Source organism: Ursus arctos, unplaced genomic scaffold (assembly GCF_023065955.2).
Source record: "Ursus arctos isolate Adak ecotype North America unplaced genomic scaffold, UrsArc2.0 scaffold_28, whole genome shotgun sequence".
In the NCBI taxonomy this organism is placed as follows: Eukaryota; Metazoa; Chordata; class Mammalia; order Carnivora; family Ursidae; genus Ursus; species Ursus arctos.
Genome location: NW_026622963.1, coordinates 8866092 through 8883197, shown reverse-complemented (window position 1 = coordinate 8883197; position 17106 = coordinate 8866092). Strand labels below are relative to the sequence as shown.

At 37.0% G+C, this 17106-nt stretch overlaps 1 protein-coding gene across 2 annotated transcripts in view; it reads right to left on the bottom strand.

Annotated features, from left to right (window-relative positions):
* The window catches only part of REC114 (REC114 meiotic recombination protein), a 98672-nt gene that overhangs the window by 69840 nt on the left and 11726 nt on the right, over window positions 1-17106 (bottom strand). For both annotated transcript variants that reach the window (XM_026478472.3, XM_026478474.3), the window contains exon 2: window positions 8923-9012. In XM_026478472.3, coding sequence (XP_026334257.2) covers window positions 8923-9012 — 90 coding nt within the window. The remainder of the gene's footprint in view (window positions 1-8922; window positions 9013-17106) is intronic.

Sequence of the window (17106 nt, the reverse complement as noted above, 5' to 3'; positions counted from 1 at the left end):
AGTGAAGGATAAATACACTCTGATCAGGAGCTCCAGCACCAGGAGGGGAGGAGCCTAGTAGGGCTGAGCAGAGGCAGGAGCAATCTTACACTTAAGGTGACTGGGTGAGGGTACAGCAAGGCACAGAACGCTGTGCCCCACAAAAGCCATTCAGCCACGTCCCCACTCTAAAAAGGGCTCACAGTGCTCAGTCTATATCAGCCTGTACTTACGCTGAAAGAAGAAACAAGGGAGAAAAAGGAAATCACATGAGACCTAGTAAAAAAGAAGCTGCATTCATCAGCTGCCATGTGTGTGTGTGTGTGTGTGTGTGTGTGTGTGTGTGTGTTAAATGTCTGGAGAGAGATTATACTTCAATAACAACAACAACAAGCTCTCAAACCTACAACTCAACAACAACAAGAAAACCCAATCAGAAAATATGCAAAGACTTGAACAGGTATTTCTCTAAGAAAATACACAAATTGCCAAAAAGCACATGAAAAGATGTTCAACATCACTAATAATTACTGAATGCAAATCAAACCACATTGAGATACAACCTCACAACCATTATGATGGCTACTATAAAAGAAAAAAGATAAGAAACAGAGGGTAAAATAACACAAAAGATCAATGAAATTAAGAGCTGGTTCTTTGAAAAGATATACAAAATTGACAAACATTTAGCTAGATTCACCAAGAGAAAAGAGAGGACTCAAATAAATAAAATCAGAAATAAAAGAGGAGACTTAATGACTGATACCAGAGAAATACAAAGAATCACAAGCCTACCATGAACAATTATATGCCACCAAATTTGACAACCTAGAAGAAATGGATAAATTCTTAGAAACCTACAACCTACCAAGACTGAATCATGAAGAAAGAGAAAATCTGAACAGATCAATCATTAGTAAAGAGACTGAATCAATAATCAAAACCTCCCCAAAGGGGAAAGTCCAGGAGCAGTCAGCTTCACTGGTGAATTCTACCAAACATTCAAAGAAGAATTACTACCAATTCTTCTCAAACTCTTCAAAAGAAACCCAAAAAAACAGAAGAAGAGGGAATGCTTCTAAACTCATTTTACCACATTAAAAACAAAATTTAAAAGCCCAAAATAGGCAAGGGAGAATCTGTTTAAAATGCCAAGACCAGAAAAAGGAAACCAGTTGAACTAAAGTCCAAGGTAGACTGAGGATGGAGCAAAGGGCTCCCCGCCTTCTTGCCGTACTAACCCTTCGTAAGAAATAACAAGAGAACAGCCCAGTCGTGGGTGTGAATGGAGCCCTCCAGCAGTGACATCATTACACGAGGGCGGGTGCTAACTGAACAAGCAAAAGGGAAACCCATGGTGTAACTGGACACCAAGCTAAGTTTAATCTGAAACATTAAGTCCCATGGGCCTCAATAGGAGGTGACAATCAGAGAACTATGAAGTTTAAGAGAAATTATGTTTAAATAGCTGCCAGGTCCAAGCAAGAAGCCCAAAGCCTTGTTGATCTGTTTGGATTTCTACGAAAACATATCACAGAGGGAACTGTTGCTGGGCCCTAGTCATCAGTTTCTCTGAAATAAATGACTTTTTTTAGGGGTTTGTGCAGCTTCCACAAAGATTTGATAGTACAAATATAGCACATTTTAAACCATGCCAACAATTGGATTCTCTTACTAAAACGGAAGTGGCTAAAACTTTCCATAGCTGTCATGTCCCTACCTTTTATGGGAAAAATTCTAAAAATATACCACAACCCAGATTAGCATGAGGGGGGAGGGTGTGTAAATGTAATACCAACATAAAATTGCAACTAAAATGTGTTATAATTCCAAATGTGTTTACTCTTCTGTATGTTGATTCTTGTGGAACCTAGAAAATACTGCGAATAAATTGTATGAACTGACAAAAATTGTTCTTTAATTTAGGGGGTACATTTTTTAATATGCATTCTTACTTTTAATCACTTTTAATCACACGTACATTATCTTAAAAAATAAATACTCCTGCAATAAAGGTAGATTCAATAAGAACTGAATATCTTTAAAAATGTATTACATCAACAGAACTAAAAAAAAAAAAAGAAATTCATCTCAATAGATGCAGAAAAAACATTCAACAAAATTCAACTCCTATTCATGATTAAAGTTCTCAGCAAACTAGAATAAAAGGGAACTTCCTCAGTCTTGTAAAGGGTATCTACAAAAACCTCAGTGCTAACATTATACTTACTGGTGAATAGATTACTTTTCCCTAAGATCAGGATCAGGCAAAGATATCAACTCTCACCATTTCTATTCAACATGGTATAGGATGTCCTAGCTAGTGTCATCTGGAGGAAAAGAAGGAAGGGAAGCAGGGGAGAGTAGATAGATTGAAAAGAATGTGAAACTGTATTCATAGACAACAGATCATCTATATGGAAAAATCTATAAAAACATCTACAAAGACTATAGAAATAATGAGTGTAGCAACACCAAAGCATACAAGGTCAATGTGAAAAAAAAGTCAGTTGTGTTTCTACACACTAGCAACAAACTATTAGGCACTGAAATTTATAAAATTCTATTTACAATAACGTAAGAACTATGAAGTATTTGTGGATAAATTTAGTTAAATATGTACAAGATCTATTGTGAAAACTTCAAAACACTGCAAGGAAAAGTATATAAGCAAATGGAATGATAGATATAAATAATTATAACATGTTCACAGGTCAGAAGACTCAACATTAAGATGTCAATTTTTCCCCAAATGATTTACAGATTCAAAGCAATCACAGTCAAAACCCCAGCAGGGTTTTTTGGGTAGGAAAGCTGATTCTAAAATTTATATGGAAATGCAAATAACCTAAAACAGCCAGAACAACTTTGAAGAAGTACAAATTTGGAAGAATTATACTACCTGCTTCAAAAAATTACAACAAGCTGAAGTAATCAAGACAGTCTCTTCCTGGAGTAAGGATAGACATATAGGTCAATAGAACAGAAAAGAGAGTCCAGAAATATACCCACACATACATACCAAATTGATTTTCACAAAGGTACCAAGGTAATTCAATGAGGAAAGGCTAGCCTTTTCAACAAATGGTGCTGGAACATTCTACTTGCAAAAAAATTAATCCAGACCCTTAACTCTCACCACACATTAAAAATTAACTCAATGGTTCCAGAAGTAGATTCCCTAACACCCATGATCATATTTCATAATACAGTAATTTTTCTCAATACCACATTGCTTTAATTGAGGGGAAGCAGGGGTGCCACACAAAATAATAAAGATTAGTGTTATTAAATAATACTAAAAATTCATAATGGACCATAGGCCTAAATGTAAGAGCTAAAATGTCAAAATTTCCAGAAGAAAACAGAAAAAATATTACTGCAATCTTGGAGTTGACAAAAATCTCTAAAACAGCATAAAATGCATGAACCATAAAGAAAAAAAGAGACTTCATCAAAGTTTTAGGCTTCTGCTCTTCAAAAGACTGATAAGAAACAAAAAGGTAAGCCACAGACTGAGAGATATATTTGCAGAACATATTTCTCATAAAAGAGCTATAATCAGAACTCTTATAATTCAAATATAAAAAGACAACTCAATTAAAAGTGATTAAAAGATATAAACAGGTGCTACACTAATAAGACATTCAAACAGCAAATATAGGAAAACACAAGAATACGTCATTTTGTTGCACTTTGTTTTGTGCAATACTTAGCTTTTGTGCTTCTCATATACTGTGTTTTTACAAATGGGTTTGTGGCAAGCCTGTGCAAAGCAAATCTATTGGTGCCATTTTTCTAACAGCATTTGCTCACTTCATGTCTTTGTATCACGTTTTGGTAATTCTCACTATATCTCAAATTATTTCATTATTACTGTACTTGTTAGGGTGATCTGTGATCAGTGATCTTTCATATTACTATTGTAATTGTTTTGGGGAGTCATGAGCCACACCCATCTAAGACAGCAAACTAATAAATGTTGTGTGTGATCTGACTGCTCTGCTGACCAGCCATTCCCCCAACTCTCTCCCTCTCCTTGGGCCTCCCTATTCCCTGAGACACAATATTGAAATAGGCCAAGTAATAACCCCACAATTGAAATGGCCTCTAGGGATGCCTGGGTGGCTCAGTCGGTTAAGCATTTGTCTTTGGCTCAGGACATAATCCCAGGGTCCTGGGACTGAGCCCCACATCAGGCTACTTGTTCAGTGGGGAGCCTGCTTCTCCCTCTGCCTCTGCCTGCTGCTCTCCCTGCTTGTGCGCTCTCGCTCTCTCTCTGACAAATAAATAAATAAAAATCTTAAAAAAAAAAAAAAAGAAAAGAAATGCCCTCTAAGTGTTCAAGTGAAAGAAAGATCACATGTCTCTCACTTTGAATCAAAAGCTAGAACTGATTAAGCTTAATGAGGAAGGCATGTTGAAAGCTAGGATAGGCTGAAAGCTGGGCCTCTTGCACCAAACAAGTCAGCCAGGTTGTGAATGCAAAGGAAAAGTTCTTGAAGGAAATGAACAGTGCTTCTCCAATGAAATCATGCATGATAAGAAAGCAAAACAGACTTCTTGCTGATATGGAGACAGTTTTAGCAGTCTGGACAGAATATCAAACCAGCCATGACATTCCCTTAAGCCAAAGTCTAATCCACAGCAAGGTCCCAACCCTCTCCAATTCTGGGAAGGCTGAGAGAGGTGAGGAAGCTGCAGAAGGAAAGTCTGAAGCCAGCACAGGTTGGCTCAGGAGGTGTAAGGGAAGAAGCCGTCTCCATAACATGAAAGTGCAAGGTGAAGCGGCAGTTACGCTGCATAATCATGAAGCGGATTACAGTGAAGGTGGCTACACTAAACACCAGATTTTCAGTGTAGATGCAACAGCCTAGTATTAGGAGAAGATGCCATGTCAGGCTCTCTTAGCTGGAGAGAAGAAGTCAATGGCTGGCCTCAAAGCTTCAAAGACAGGCTGGCTCTCCTATTCAGGGCTAATGCAGCTGGTGCCTTGAAGCTGATGTCAATGCTCATTTACCATTCCAAAACTCCTTGGGTCCTTCAGAATTATGGTAAAGCTACTTTGCCTGTGTTCTAGAAATGGAACAACAAAGTCTGGATGATAGCACATCTTTTTACAGCACGGTTTACTAAATATTTTAAGCCCACTATTGAGATGTACTGCTCAGAGAGATTCCTTTCGAAATATTACTGCTCATTGACAATGCATCTGGTCACCCAAGAGCTCTGACGGAGGTGTACGAGACCAATGCTGTTTTCATGCCTGCTAACACAACAGCCGTTCTCCAGCACATGGATCAAGGAGTCATTTTGAGTTTCAAGTTTTAAGAACTACATTTCATAAGGCTATGGCTGCCTTAGAGATTCTTCTGATGGATCTGGACAAAGTAAACAGAAAACCTTCTGTAAAGAATTAACCATTCTGCATACATTCAGAACATTTCTGATTGAAGGGAAAAGGTCAAAAGATCAACATCAACAGGAGTCTGGAAGAAGTGGAGTCCAGTCCACATGGAGGACTCTGCAGGGTTCTGGACTTGAGCAGAGGAAGAAACTACAGATGTGGTGGAAATAAGAAGAGAACTAGAATTAGAAGTGGAGCCTGAAGATGGGAGTGAATTGCAGCAATCTCATGATAAAACTTTGACGGATGAGGGTTGCTTCTGATGGGTGAGCAAAGAAGGTGGTTTCTTGAGATGGAAACTACACCCGGTGAAGATGCTGTGCAGACTGCGGAAGTGACAACAAAGGATTTAGAATGTGACACACGTTTAGTTGATAGAGCAGCGGCAGGGTTTGAAAAGATCCAATTCTGAAAGGAGTTCTACTGTGGAGAAAATGCTGTCAAACGGCATCGCATGCTGCAGAGAAGTTGTTGGTAATAGGAAGAGTTCATCAATGCAGCGAAATTCACTGCTGTCTTATTTTAAGAAATTGCCATAGCCACCCCCAAGCTTCAGCAATTCCCACCCAGATCTGTCAGCAGCCAGCATCATCGAAGCAAGACCCCTCACCAGCAAAAAGATTATGACTTGGCTGAAAACTCAGATGGTGGTTAGCATCCTTTAGCCACAGAATATTTCTTAATTAAGGTACATACACTGTTGTTGTTTTTTTAAACAAAACGCTATGGCACACTTGGTAGACTACAGTGTAGTGTAAACCTAACTTGTATATACACTAGGAACCAAAATGCATTTGATTCACCACATTGTGATACTCATTTTATTATATGGGTTAGTACTTAACCTGCAATATCTACAAGGTACGCCTGTCAACACACAAAAAGTTGTTCAATGTCATTAGTCACTGTGGGAATGCAAATCAAAACTACCATGAGATGCCACTAGACACCCATTAAAACAGTTAAACTTAAGAAGTGGGAAGCCTGCTTCTTCCCCTCCCACTCCCCCTGCCTGTGTTCCCTCTCTTGCTGTCTCTCTCTCTCTGTCAAATAAATAAATAAAATCCTAAAAAAAAAAAAAAAAAAAAAGAAGAAGACTGAAAATACCAAGTGTTGGTAAGGACATGGAGCAATGGCAACATCCATACACTGCAGGAATGCCACTTTGAAAACCAGCTGGGTAGTTTCGTATAAACAGAGATGTACGATATGACCCAGTGACAGTTCCTCTCTTGGGAATTTATCAAAGAAAAATGAAAACATACATTCATACAAAGGTTTGTATACAAATGGTTATACCAGCATAGTAACCAAAAAAAAGAAACAACCCAAATGGCTATCAAAAGGTGAATGGATGAGCTAATGCAGTTTACATAGACAAGTGAATACTATTCAGTAACGAAAAGGAATGAACAATATGGATGAATTCAAATGCATTATGCTAAGTAGAAAAGCCAGACACAAAAGACTACATATTATAGGATTTCACTTACATGAAATTTTAGAAAAGGAAAACAATGGCAAGAGAAAGCAGATCCGAGGGTAGGCAGCGGGGACTGACTACGAAGGGGTACAAGGAAACTTTTGGGGTTAACTGGAATGTTCTACATCATGATTGTAGTGATGGTTACATGACTATATTCATTTATCGAAACACAGCAGGGGCGCCTGGGTAGCTCAGCTGGTGAAGCGTCCAACTCTTGATTCTGGCTCAGGTCATGACCTCAGGATTGTGAGACTGAGCCCTGCATCAGACTCCATACTGGTCGTGGAGCCTGCTTAAGATTCTCTCTCTCCCTCTGCCTCTCCCCCTCCCTGCTCACATGCATGTGTGCACGCTCTCACTCAAAAACAAAAACACATCAAATTGAACACTGAAAATCAGTGATTTTATGTAAATTATACTTCAATAAAACTGAGTTTTAATAAAGATTTTTTAAAAGTATTATCCAATAGGGGCACCCTGCTGGCTCAGTCAATACAGCACAGGACTCTTGATCTCAAGGTCATGAGTTTAAGCTCCATATTGGGTGTGGACCCTACTTAGAATTTTTTTAAAAATGTATTATCCAATACATAAGGTATATATGTATACACAACATGCAACAAATTGTAGAGTTACCATTGTATTTCTCAGTAATGGGTCTTTGGAATTTGATAAACTTAGTTTTGTAACTACATTGCAAAAATCATTTCATGTATGATACAAAGAAACCTGAATCAGTTTCTAACAATGTTTACCACTGGTACAAACAGATGGAGCAGACAAAGCACAGGGTAGCCCCCTATGTCTAAGGAAGCCAAACTGCCTTAATGTCATCATTCAGCAAAGACTCACAATATTGACAGAGAACTAGCTGTGGGCTAGGCATCCCCCAGTCCACCATCTGGAATATTCTTCATTCGAAGCTGAAGAAGACAAATTATCTTCTGCAACTAATAGAAGCCCTAACAGTGGCAAATAAAGCAAAAATGATATAACCATTGCCGCAGTTTTAAAAATCACAAGAACACAAAGAGTACCTTGCAAGTCACTCCACATTCAAGGATAAGGCTATAATCCAAGTTAAGTGGAGAGATGAGTCATCGCAATGTACAACTGTGGGATGCTGCCATCCTAATGGAATGTGTAAGGGATTCACCAAAAATTCGTATCTTTTAAATATATTTGACATATTTGTTCATGATGTTTTCCCCACCAGAATGATGACATTCCACAATGATAGGGATGTATGTCTTTGCTGTTTACTGCTATATTCCTAGCATCTGGAACAATGCCTAGCACATAATAATTGCTCAATAAACACCTGTTAAGTGAACAAATTATGCCGACACTGATATTCAGTAAATATTTGTATGAATTTATTATGTCTATATAAATATTATTCACAAGTAAATGATGTAATATTCTTCCCTTCCACTTCTTTCTTTTACAATTCTTTGACTGGAAGTTGTCTTGTTTTTTCATTTTGTTTGTAAATACCAATTCAAACCTAAACTTTCAAGCAAAATGACTGTTATTTTCTCCCTTATTTACTTCTTCATTTCAAAAATTTCGTACAATATGTGTGTGTGTATGTTCAGAATAAAGAACAAATGTACCTTTATAAAATTAGTTTTATAGAGGACTATGTAAGTTAATAATAGCATGCTTCAAGTTTTCTTCTAGCTACTTTCTCAGATCTATCCCTCTGCTTATGTTCTTTACCCTCTCTGAAAAACCCTCCACATATTTCTCTATAAATTTAGCCTGTCTCAACCCAATTTTCCCAGTTAAGAATCCTTTATAATACTGGTTAATCTCAATCCTTTGATCCACTTTGACTCCCAAAACAGAACGATAAAGCCCTTTCGGCCAGGCAATATTCAGTATATTTTTGTATTTCCCGCTGCTCCACAACATTTGATAAATGCTTAATTTGTTGAACCTGATGAATTTCTGTGACCCTAAAGAAGTTTGAGGGTACAAAAATTAACATAAAGCAACAAAGATAAAGAAATATATTTGCATATTAAACTATATGCATAAAACTTACCAGCAGCGTCTGTCCTTGGGAAATGAAGAAATGACCTGATATGACGATGGTGAGAACAAGATACCCAGATTCTTCATTGGAGTCAAAAACCTTGAAAAAGAAAAATAGGGTGAGAGAAATGTGGATAAGACAATACATTTCTGTAATACTAGGAAATGTATAATATCTTCTCACACTGATCTTCCTACTCAGAATGTTCCCTTTCCTTCCATTTAATCTATAATCATTCACTCACAGTTTCAAGTTTCTCCTCTATAGGGGCTAACAGCCAGCTTTTAAAAAATATTACTAAAACAAATATTTTGAAATGAAAAGAATACTAGTTTAAAAATAAAGAGATGTGGGCCCTGAGCTAACCACTTTTCAGTAACATTTTAATAAGTCATCAATTATCTTGGAGCCTGTTTCCTTTCTATAAAATGGGGACAATGCCTTACAGGGTTGCTGTGAGACTTCAGAGTCCTGGTTTCTTCACTCATATAAATCCATTTTTACAACATCTCAAAACCTGGTGCTTTCTTCTTTGGATGAGCTTTAATTTGTCAATGTCCCTCTTAAAATATGGTGTCCCAAACTGACCATAATGTGCTGGGTGTGGTCTATTTCCCATTACTTGCAATAACATAACCTATAATCACATTAATCTTTTGAGGGAGTAGTCCCATATGAAGAATGATCTCATATCAGTAAAACCTCCTGAAACTTCATCACTTATGTTGGTAAATCATACTTTCACATTCTTTATCTGAACCTAATTGTAAGACCTTGCATTTACTCTCATTATATTTTATCTTGTTATATTTGGCCTATAGTTTCAGTGGGGAGTTGAGGCAATGAAATCAAAATATCAAGGAGGACATGACTGATAGATTTGGAAGAGTAGGATTTGGGTCTTAAGGGACTACCCTGTATATATAGGTGGCTTTAATATACTGAAAGGTAAACATCCTTGTATAAATAACAAAACGAAATTATGGATTCATCTCAATGCTCAAAGCTCAAAACAATGAACACACACCTAACTCAAGTATATCTTTATAAGGTTACTACATTCTTCTGAGAAATAATGTTTTCATAGTTTCATATGTGGGGTTTACAGCTTTAATGCTATATTTAAACTTAAGATTTCCTACTGAGTTTTCTCTAATTCACTTTAAATTCCAAACTTAAAAAAACCAAATGGTATTTTAAATGTCAAGGAAGGTATGCTAAACTCTGCACTTCGGTGGTTATTACTCTGCCTCTTTTCCAGTTATTAGGAACTCGGTTATTTGTATGATATTCTTCCCACCACAGTTTAAATGGATTATCATGAATGCTTCATGACCACTTGAAATCACAAGGATAGCTAGGAGTCAAGCACAGCTTTCAAAACTGGAGCCTGGTTAACAAATTCTTTGGGAGGCAATATGTTAACATGACAGTTTTGGTTTTTTTTTTTTTTTTTAGAAATGTAATATATATCCCAAAAAGATCCCAAAAAGTATCCGACACTTAAATGCACAACTCAATGAATGATGATAAAACAATCTCATGATAATCACCACCCAGGTGAAGAAACAGAAAACAGTGCCAGCCTTCCAGAAGGTACCCTAGTGCTGTCTCCCAATCACTACCTGCTCCCTCCTCCCCCTAAGGCAGTCTTATTTCTAACACCATAGTTTAGCTTTATTTGTATGAATGGAATCATACAGAAAGAGTTATTTTCTGTCTGGCTTCATCAGTGTTGTTGCACGTACCTAAGTTCATTCATTCTCAATACCATTCTATGATGACACCACAAGTTACTATTTCATTCTTTTGTTGATGAATATTGTTTTCCAGTTAAGGTTGACCACAAACAATGCTGTTATGAACATTTTTATATATGTCTTTTGTTGGCTAGAAACACTCACTATGGAGACACCAATTCTTTCCAAATTGTTTTATAATTTTTTCAGGTGGTAACTAATGACTTCCGTGAGAATCCCAGCAGACTTCCCTGCTCTCCAAACTGCTACATCTAATTGCCCACTCATGATCTCCACTTAAAGGCCCAGTAGTCATTTCAAAATTAACAGCCCCTAACTTGAAGTCCAAACCTTCCCATTCATCCATTTATTCATTCAATATTTATAAAGTCTCTAGCAAGTGAAATCTGTTGCCTATCACCAGAAGTAGAAATCCAAACATTTCTGCCCACTGCATCTTGGTACTGGAATCACTGTGGAAAACACAACACAGTCAATCACTGAATGGAACAGCACTTTACAAGATTGGCATCAGTAGTGGGGGTCAGTTGCCCCTGCACGGGAGAGAGCAGGTCCCTCTTGGCAACCACACAGAGCAGTTGGCCTGTGCTCCCCCATCTTGTGCTGCAGCAGAAGGATCCCATTCCCTCCCACAATGGACAGATACAGCGATGGGTCTGGCCAGGTGCCTTATGATACATAAGCAGAACAAAGGAGCATAGGCTGTGAAGACTCTATCTCTTGGTAAAGGAAGTGTTCTGAGCTTCAGCCCCAAGAGGGGCTGAAAGGCTGTACGCACAAGACTGCCTTTCCCAATACAAAGCACCTATCATGTGACTCCCATAGTTTCCACATCAGAAAATATGCTTCTATCCTTCTATTTCCTTAGGCCAGCTGTGGAATCATTCTTGACTCCTCTCCTTTCCTCATACCCATATCCAATCCATCAGCACATCCTTCATGTCTACCTTCAAAATACTCAGAATCTAACCATTTCTCACAGGTATGGTCTAAGTTATCATCTCTGGTTGGATTATCATGATAACCTCCTCACTGGCTTTCCCTTTGTGTTCTTGCTCCCCCTCACCACACAGTTTATTCTTAATATAGTAGCTAGAGTGATCCTTTTAAACCTAAGTTAGGTCATGTCATTTCCAGCTCAAAGCCTTGCAGCTCAAACCCAGCATCTCATTCAGAAACTCATGCCAAGTACTCCACAACCCAGCCTCCATTGCCCCTCTGCTCTCATCACCCCCTTGTATACTCTGCTCCATCTACATGGCCTCCTTATTGCTCCTTGAACCCACGAGGCAAATTCATGATGATAAACCTCAGGGCTTTTACAATCCTGTTTTATCTGAAATTCTTTTCTCTTACATTCACATGACTCAGTCCTTCATTTTCTTCAGGTCTTTGCTTAAATGTCATCTTTTCAGGTAACACCTTTCCTGGCCATCCTACTGAAACCTGCCACCAATTCCTCTCATTACCCAAACCAGCTCGCTCCTATTCCTTTTTCCAGCTTTGCTTTCCTCCATAGTTCTTTCCACTTTTGTTACTTTATATTTATTTGTTATCTGTTTAGCTATCTTCTTTAAAAGGTAATTGATAAATGGGATTATAAACAATACTCACTTAATCTGAAAGGCAAAATAAGAATAAATAGGGAACAAAGAACAGATGGGATAAATACAAAACAAATAGTAAGATTATAGACTTATGCCCAACCCTATCAATGATTGCATTAAGTGTAAATGGCTTATACCCCCAATAAAAGGCAATCTGACAACAGGACAAAAAGATAAGGTGTGACTATATGCTGTCTATAAGAAATGCATTTTAAATATAAAAATATGAACAGGTTAAAAACAAAAGAGTGGTAAGGGCGCCTGGGTGGCACAGCGGTTAAGCGTCTGCCTTTGGCTCAGGGCGTGATCCCGGCGTTGTGGGATCGAGCCCCACATCAGGCTCCTCCGCTATGAGCCTGCTTCTTCCTCTCCCACTCCCCCTGCTTGTGTTCCCTCTCTCGCTGGCTGTCTCTATCTCTATCGAATAAATAAGTAAAATCTTTAAAAAACAAAAAACAAAAAAAAAAACCCAAAAGAGTGGGAAAAATATATACCATGCGAATACTAGTCAAAAGAACGTTGGAGTATCTATATTAACATTAGGCAAGAGTATCAAAAGGTATGAAGAAGATCATTTCATAGTGATAAAGGGGTAGGTTAATCAAGAGACATAATGATCCTAAACATTTATGTCCCCAATGACAGAGCTTAAAAATGCATAAAGCAATAATTGATAGAACCATAGGAGGAAATAGACAAATCCACAATTATAGTCAGAGATGGCAATACCCCCTCTCAATAACTGATAGAACAAGCACATTGAAAATCAGTAAATATATAGTAGATAGTATCAACCAACATAACCTCATTGACATTTATAGAACACTTCACCCAATATCAACAAAATACACATTCTTCTCAAGTACATACAGAGCATATATTTACCAAGATAGACAAAATTCTGGGCCATAAAACAAGTCTTAGTAAATGTTTAAGTAGTTCTCTTAAAATTAAAATTAAATTAGAAATCGTAACAGACAGATTTCTGAAAAAAAAAAAAAACAACCCAATATTTTGAAACTAAGTAATACACTTCTAAATAACCCATGGGTAAATAAGAAATTAAAAGAAAAATTAGGAAGTATTTTGAACTGAATATAATTCACCATGTTAATAAACTAAAAAAGAAAAACCATATAATCACCTCAATAATGAGAAAATATAGAAAAAGCATTTGACAAAAACCAACATCCATTCCTGATTTAAAAACTCAGCAAACCAGTAATAGAAGGAACTTCCTCGAGCTGACGAAGGGCATCTATGAAAAACCTACAGTTGGTAGGAAAGACCGAAAGCTTTCTCTCTAAGATGAAGAACAAGACAACGACGTTAGTTATTCAACGTCATCCTGGAGATTCTAACCATTGTAATCAGGCAAGAAAAATAAATAAAAGAAAGAAAGAGGTAAAATCATCTTAATTCAGACAACATGACCATTTATGTAGAAAATCCAATTGATTTTCCCAGAGTAAATGAATTTTAGAAAGACTGCAGGATACAAAAGCAATAAATGAAAACTAAATTTGTACAAACTTGTAAAGAACAATTAGAAGTTGAAATTTTAAAAACATCAAAATTAATAACAGCATCACAAATATGAAATACTTAGGGTTAAATATGACAAAGTGAAAGATCTGCACACTGAAAATTGACGGAAATTTAAGAACACATAAATATATGGAGAGAGATATTTTGTTCATGGATAGGAATATTTAGTATTGGTAAGATACTCAGGTAAGCAGAATAATGGTCCCTCAAAGATTTCCATGTCCTAATCCCTGGAACCTGTGAATATATTTTACATGGCAAAGGGGACTTTGCAGAGGTAATTCAGGTTAAGGATCTTGAGATGGGTGAGTATCCTGGATTATACAGGTGAGCCCAATATAATCATAAGTATTCTTACAAGGGAAAGAGGGAGGCAGAAGAATCAGAGAAGGGAAAGTGACTGCTTTGAAGATGGAAGGTAGTATTAAAAGGCAAGGAATTCAGGCAGCCTCTAGAGGCCGGATGGAACAGGCAAGAAACATTCTCCCCTAGAGCCTCCGGAAGGAATGCAGCCCTGCTGACATCTTGATTTTAGCCCTGTTAGGACCTAGTTCAGACTTCTGACTGCCAGAACTATAAGCAAGTTTGAGTTGTCTTAAGCCACTAAGTTTGTGGCATTTTGTTACAGCAGCAACAATCAAAATTCTAAATTCCTTTGTAGAGATTAAAGACACCACATATCAAGCATTTCAGTCAGTTAATATTAACAAAGTACCCACTATAAAGTGATTTCTTTTATAAATACTTGGGAAAGAAAAAAACATAGAAAGGAATGTCCCTGACCTTGACTTCATTCATTTATTTGTTCATTCAACAAATATTTATTGAGCACCTACTAGATGCCAAGCATTTTTTTTAGATGGGATACATAATTGAACAAAATATTAGCTGCCTACCTGGAGCTAATGTGGGATGGGATGCAGGGTAAGAGTACAGACTACAGTAAACAAGCATAATTAGTGGCCTTCTAAAGGTGGGATGTTGAGAGCAGTCAACCCTGGTTCAGGCAATTAGGGAATGCTTTGTCAAGAATTTTTACACAATAGTCAAACAGACTAACAAGCAATCTGATTTTTACTACCACCATGTGCCCACAATTCTAACCAATGTCACAGATAAACTACCCCTCCCTGAAAAAGTCTTTTGTTGGTCTTAGTTCTAAACAACTGCTAGTTACTGCTAAGTTTGAATAAAACATTTGTAAGCTTCAAATTGTCAGAGTTTTATTATTTATTCTTTAATAAACTTTGCTTTTTACACATTCATTTGGGAAATTCCCAATTATAACGTTGGCCCACATATATGCATACTTAACCACATATATTTTTTCAAGAATAGCTCACAAAGATTTGACATACTTCAAGTTTGCTTAGTGCAAAGTTCTTATCTCCAACCCTTTCTTAGGACGGAGTTCACTTCAATCCTGTGATACTACATTCTTCTGCATTTAAACTATATTCAAAATAAACAGTGATAGCACAGGGATTGTAAAGACAAACAGATTTGAGTTACTCCAATATTGTCATTTTATAGGACCTCTTGGTATTTATATTTGTGTTTAAATTTTTAAACAATGAAACAAGAGTGCAAGCAACAAGGTAGAACATTTTTGTTTAAGTGCAAATTTTAGTTCACACTCAACATATTTTACTAAACTTGAGCAGTACCTTTAACATTATTTTAAAATTATTAAATGTTCCAAACTAAAGAACAAAAAAGAATAAAACAGTAATTTTATCATCAGTTGCCTAAATTGTACCACTGGAGATTCAGGTTTTTTAATCACTTGTTAGTTTGTGGGTGATTAATTACATAAAATATCAGCCTCTAAGCAAAGAATCAAAGTTCAGAAGTTAACTAGATGTAAAAACAATTGGCTAAAGAGTTGTGCTTTTTTTCCTGCCTTGTACTATAGTGTGTATTTCCCTTTTCTTATTTATTTTACTGCCATGATTATAATAATGAAGCTCAATAAAAGAGTTTACGATCTACATAATAAATGAATAATTTCATTTCTGGAAATTTAATAAAAATAATGTCATCACTCAGGGGAGTTGAGTGTTAAAAATTTATCCATTCTGGGTGTCAGATGCTCTGGGCACATCATTTAACATAATAATAAGTAAATAAGTAATAAGTAAACATAATAAATAAGTAAATTATCTTGTACATAGGAAAGTACAGGAGGTAGGGAAACAATAAAGCAAGGTAAGGGGAACAGGAGTGTAAAGACAGGGCATGAAAGTTACAATACAAACAGGGTGGTCAGGGTAGGCATACTGAGAAGGTAAGGCTTGAGCAAAGACTTGAAGGCATTAGAGGGTTAACCAGATAACTGGGAATTCAATACTTACTATTTTTCAGGTATTTGTTGCAATCCTTCATCCAAAAGATTTTTATAGTATGCTCATACACTCTGAAAATGTCTAATTAGAGACTTCCAAGGAGGTTAGAAAAAACAGTCGTTTGCATCCTTGCAGTCTTCTCTTCCCAAATTCAAATCAAATACCAATGACCTCTCCTTGAGCAGTTACTAAAAATCAGCATCTAAATGGGCCAGAAGGATGGGTTGAGGTCCTAGGATCCAGATAAAAAGAGGTGGCATATTTTCTCCACCCCCAAGAGAAAGGAGGCCCTCCTCTGAGCAAAGAACCCTGGGACAAAGATAGGAATGTCCCAGTTCTTGGGAAAGAAATCTACCAGTAGAAACTGATGGAACCCCAAGGAAAAGAGCAATACCAGCCTGTGTATCTGAAATTTCTACTGGTCTCCCAGCCTCTAAGAACTCACAATGGAGCTGGACAACTTACTTAGAGGAGTCCTTCCTACTCCTTTGCGGAAGGCCCAGAAGGCTGAGACTCATATGCCTCCCAACATTTACCACTTAAGATATACATTCACTGTAGGACTTGAGCCACAAGGGTAAAAAGAAGCGTAAGTTAGACAAAGGAAAATAACAATATACCCAGTAGGCTAATGTAATGAAGAACAAACAGAAAACCCAGAATAGGTGGCTCCTAGTGGAATAAAACTGTCAAAGGAGATGCACAACAGCCTGAACAAAAAACAAAAACAAACAAAATACACACACACACACACACACACACACACACACATAATTATAGTAATACATATAATTAAGAACACTTAAGCAGAGTCTTAGAGCTAAATATAGGACTTATAAATATAAAAACTAAGGAAAAAACTCAGTTGCTTAATTGAAGAACAGGATGGACATTGTTGAAACCAAATTAATGGTCTGAAAAAGCAAGCAGGAG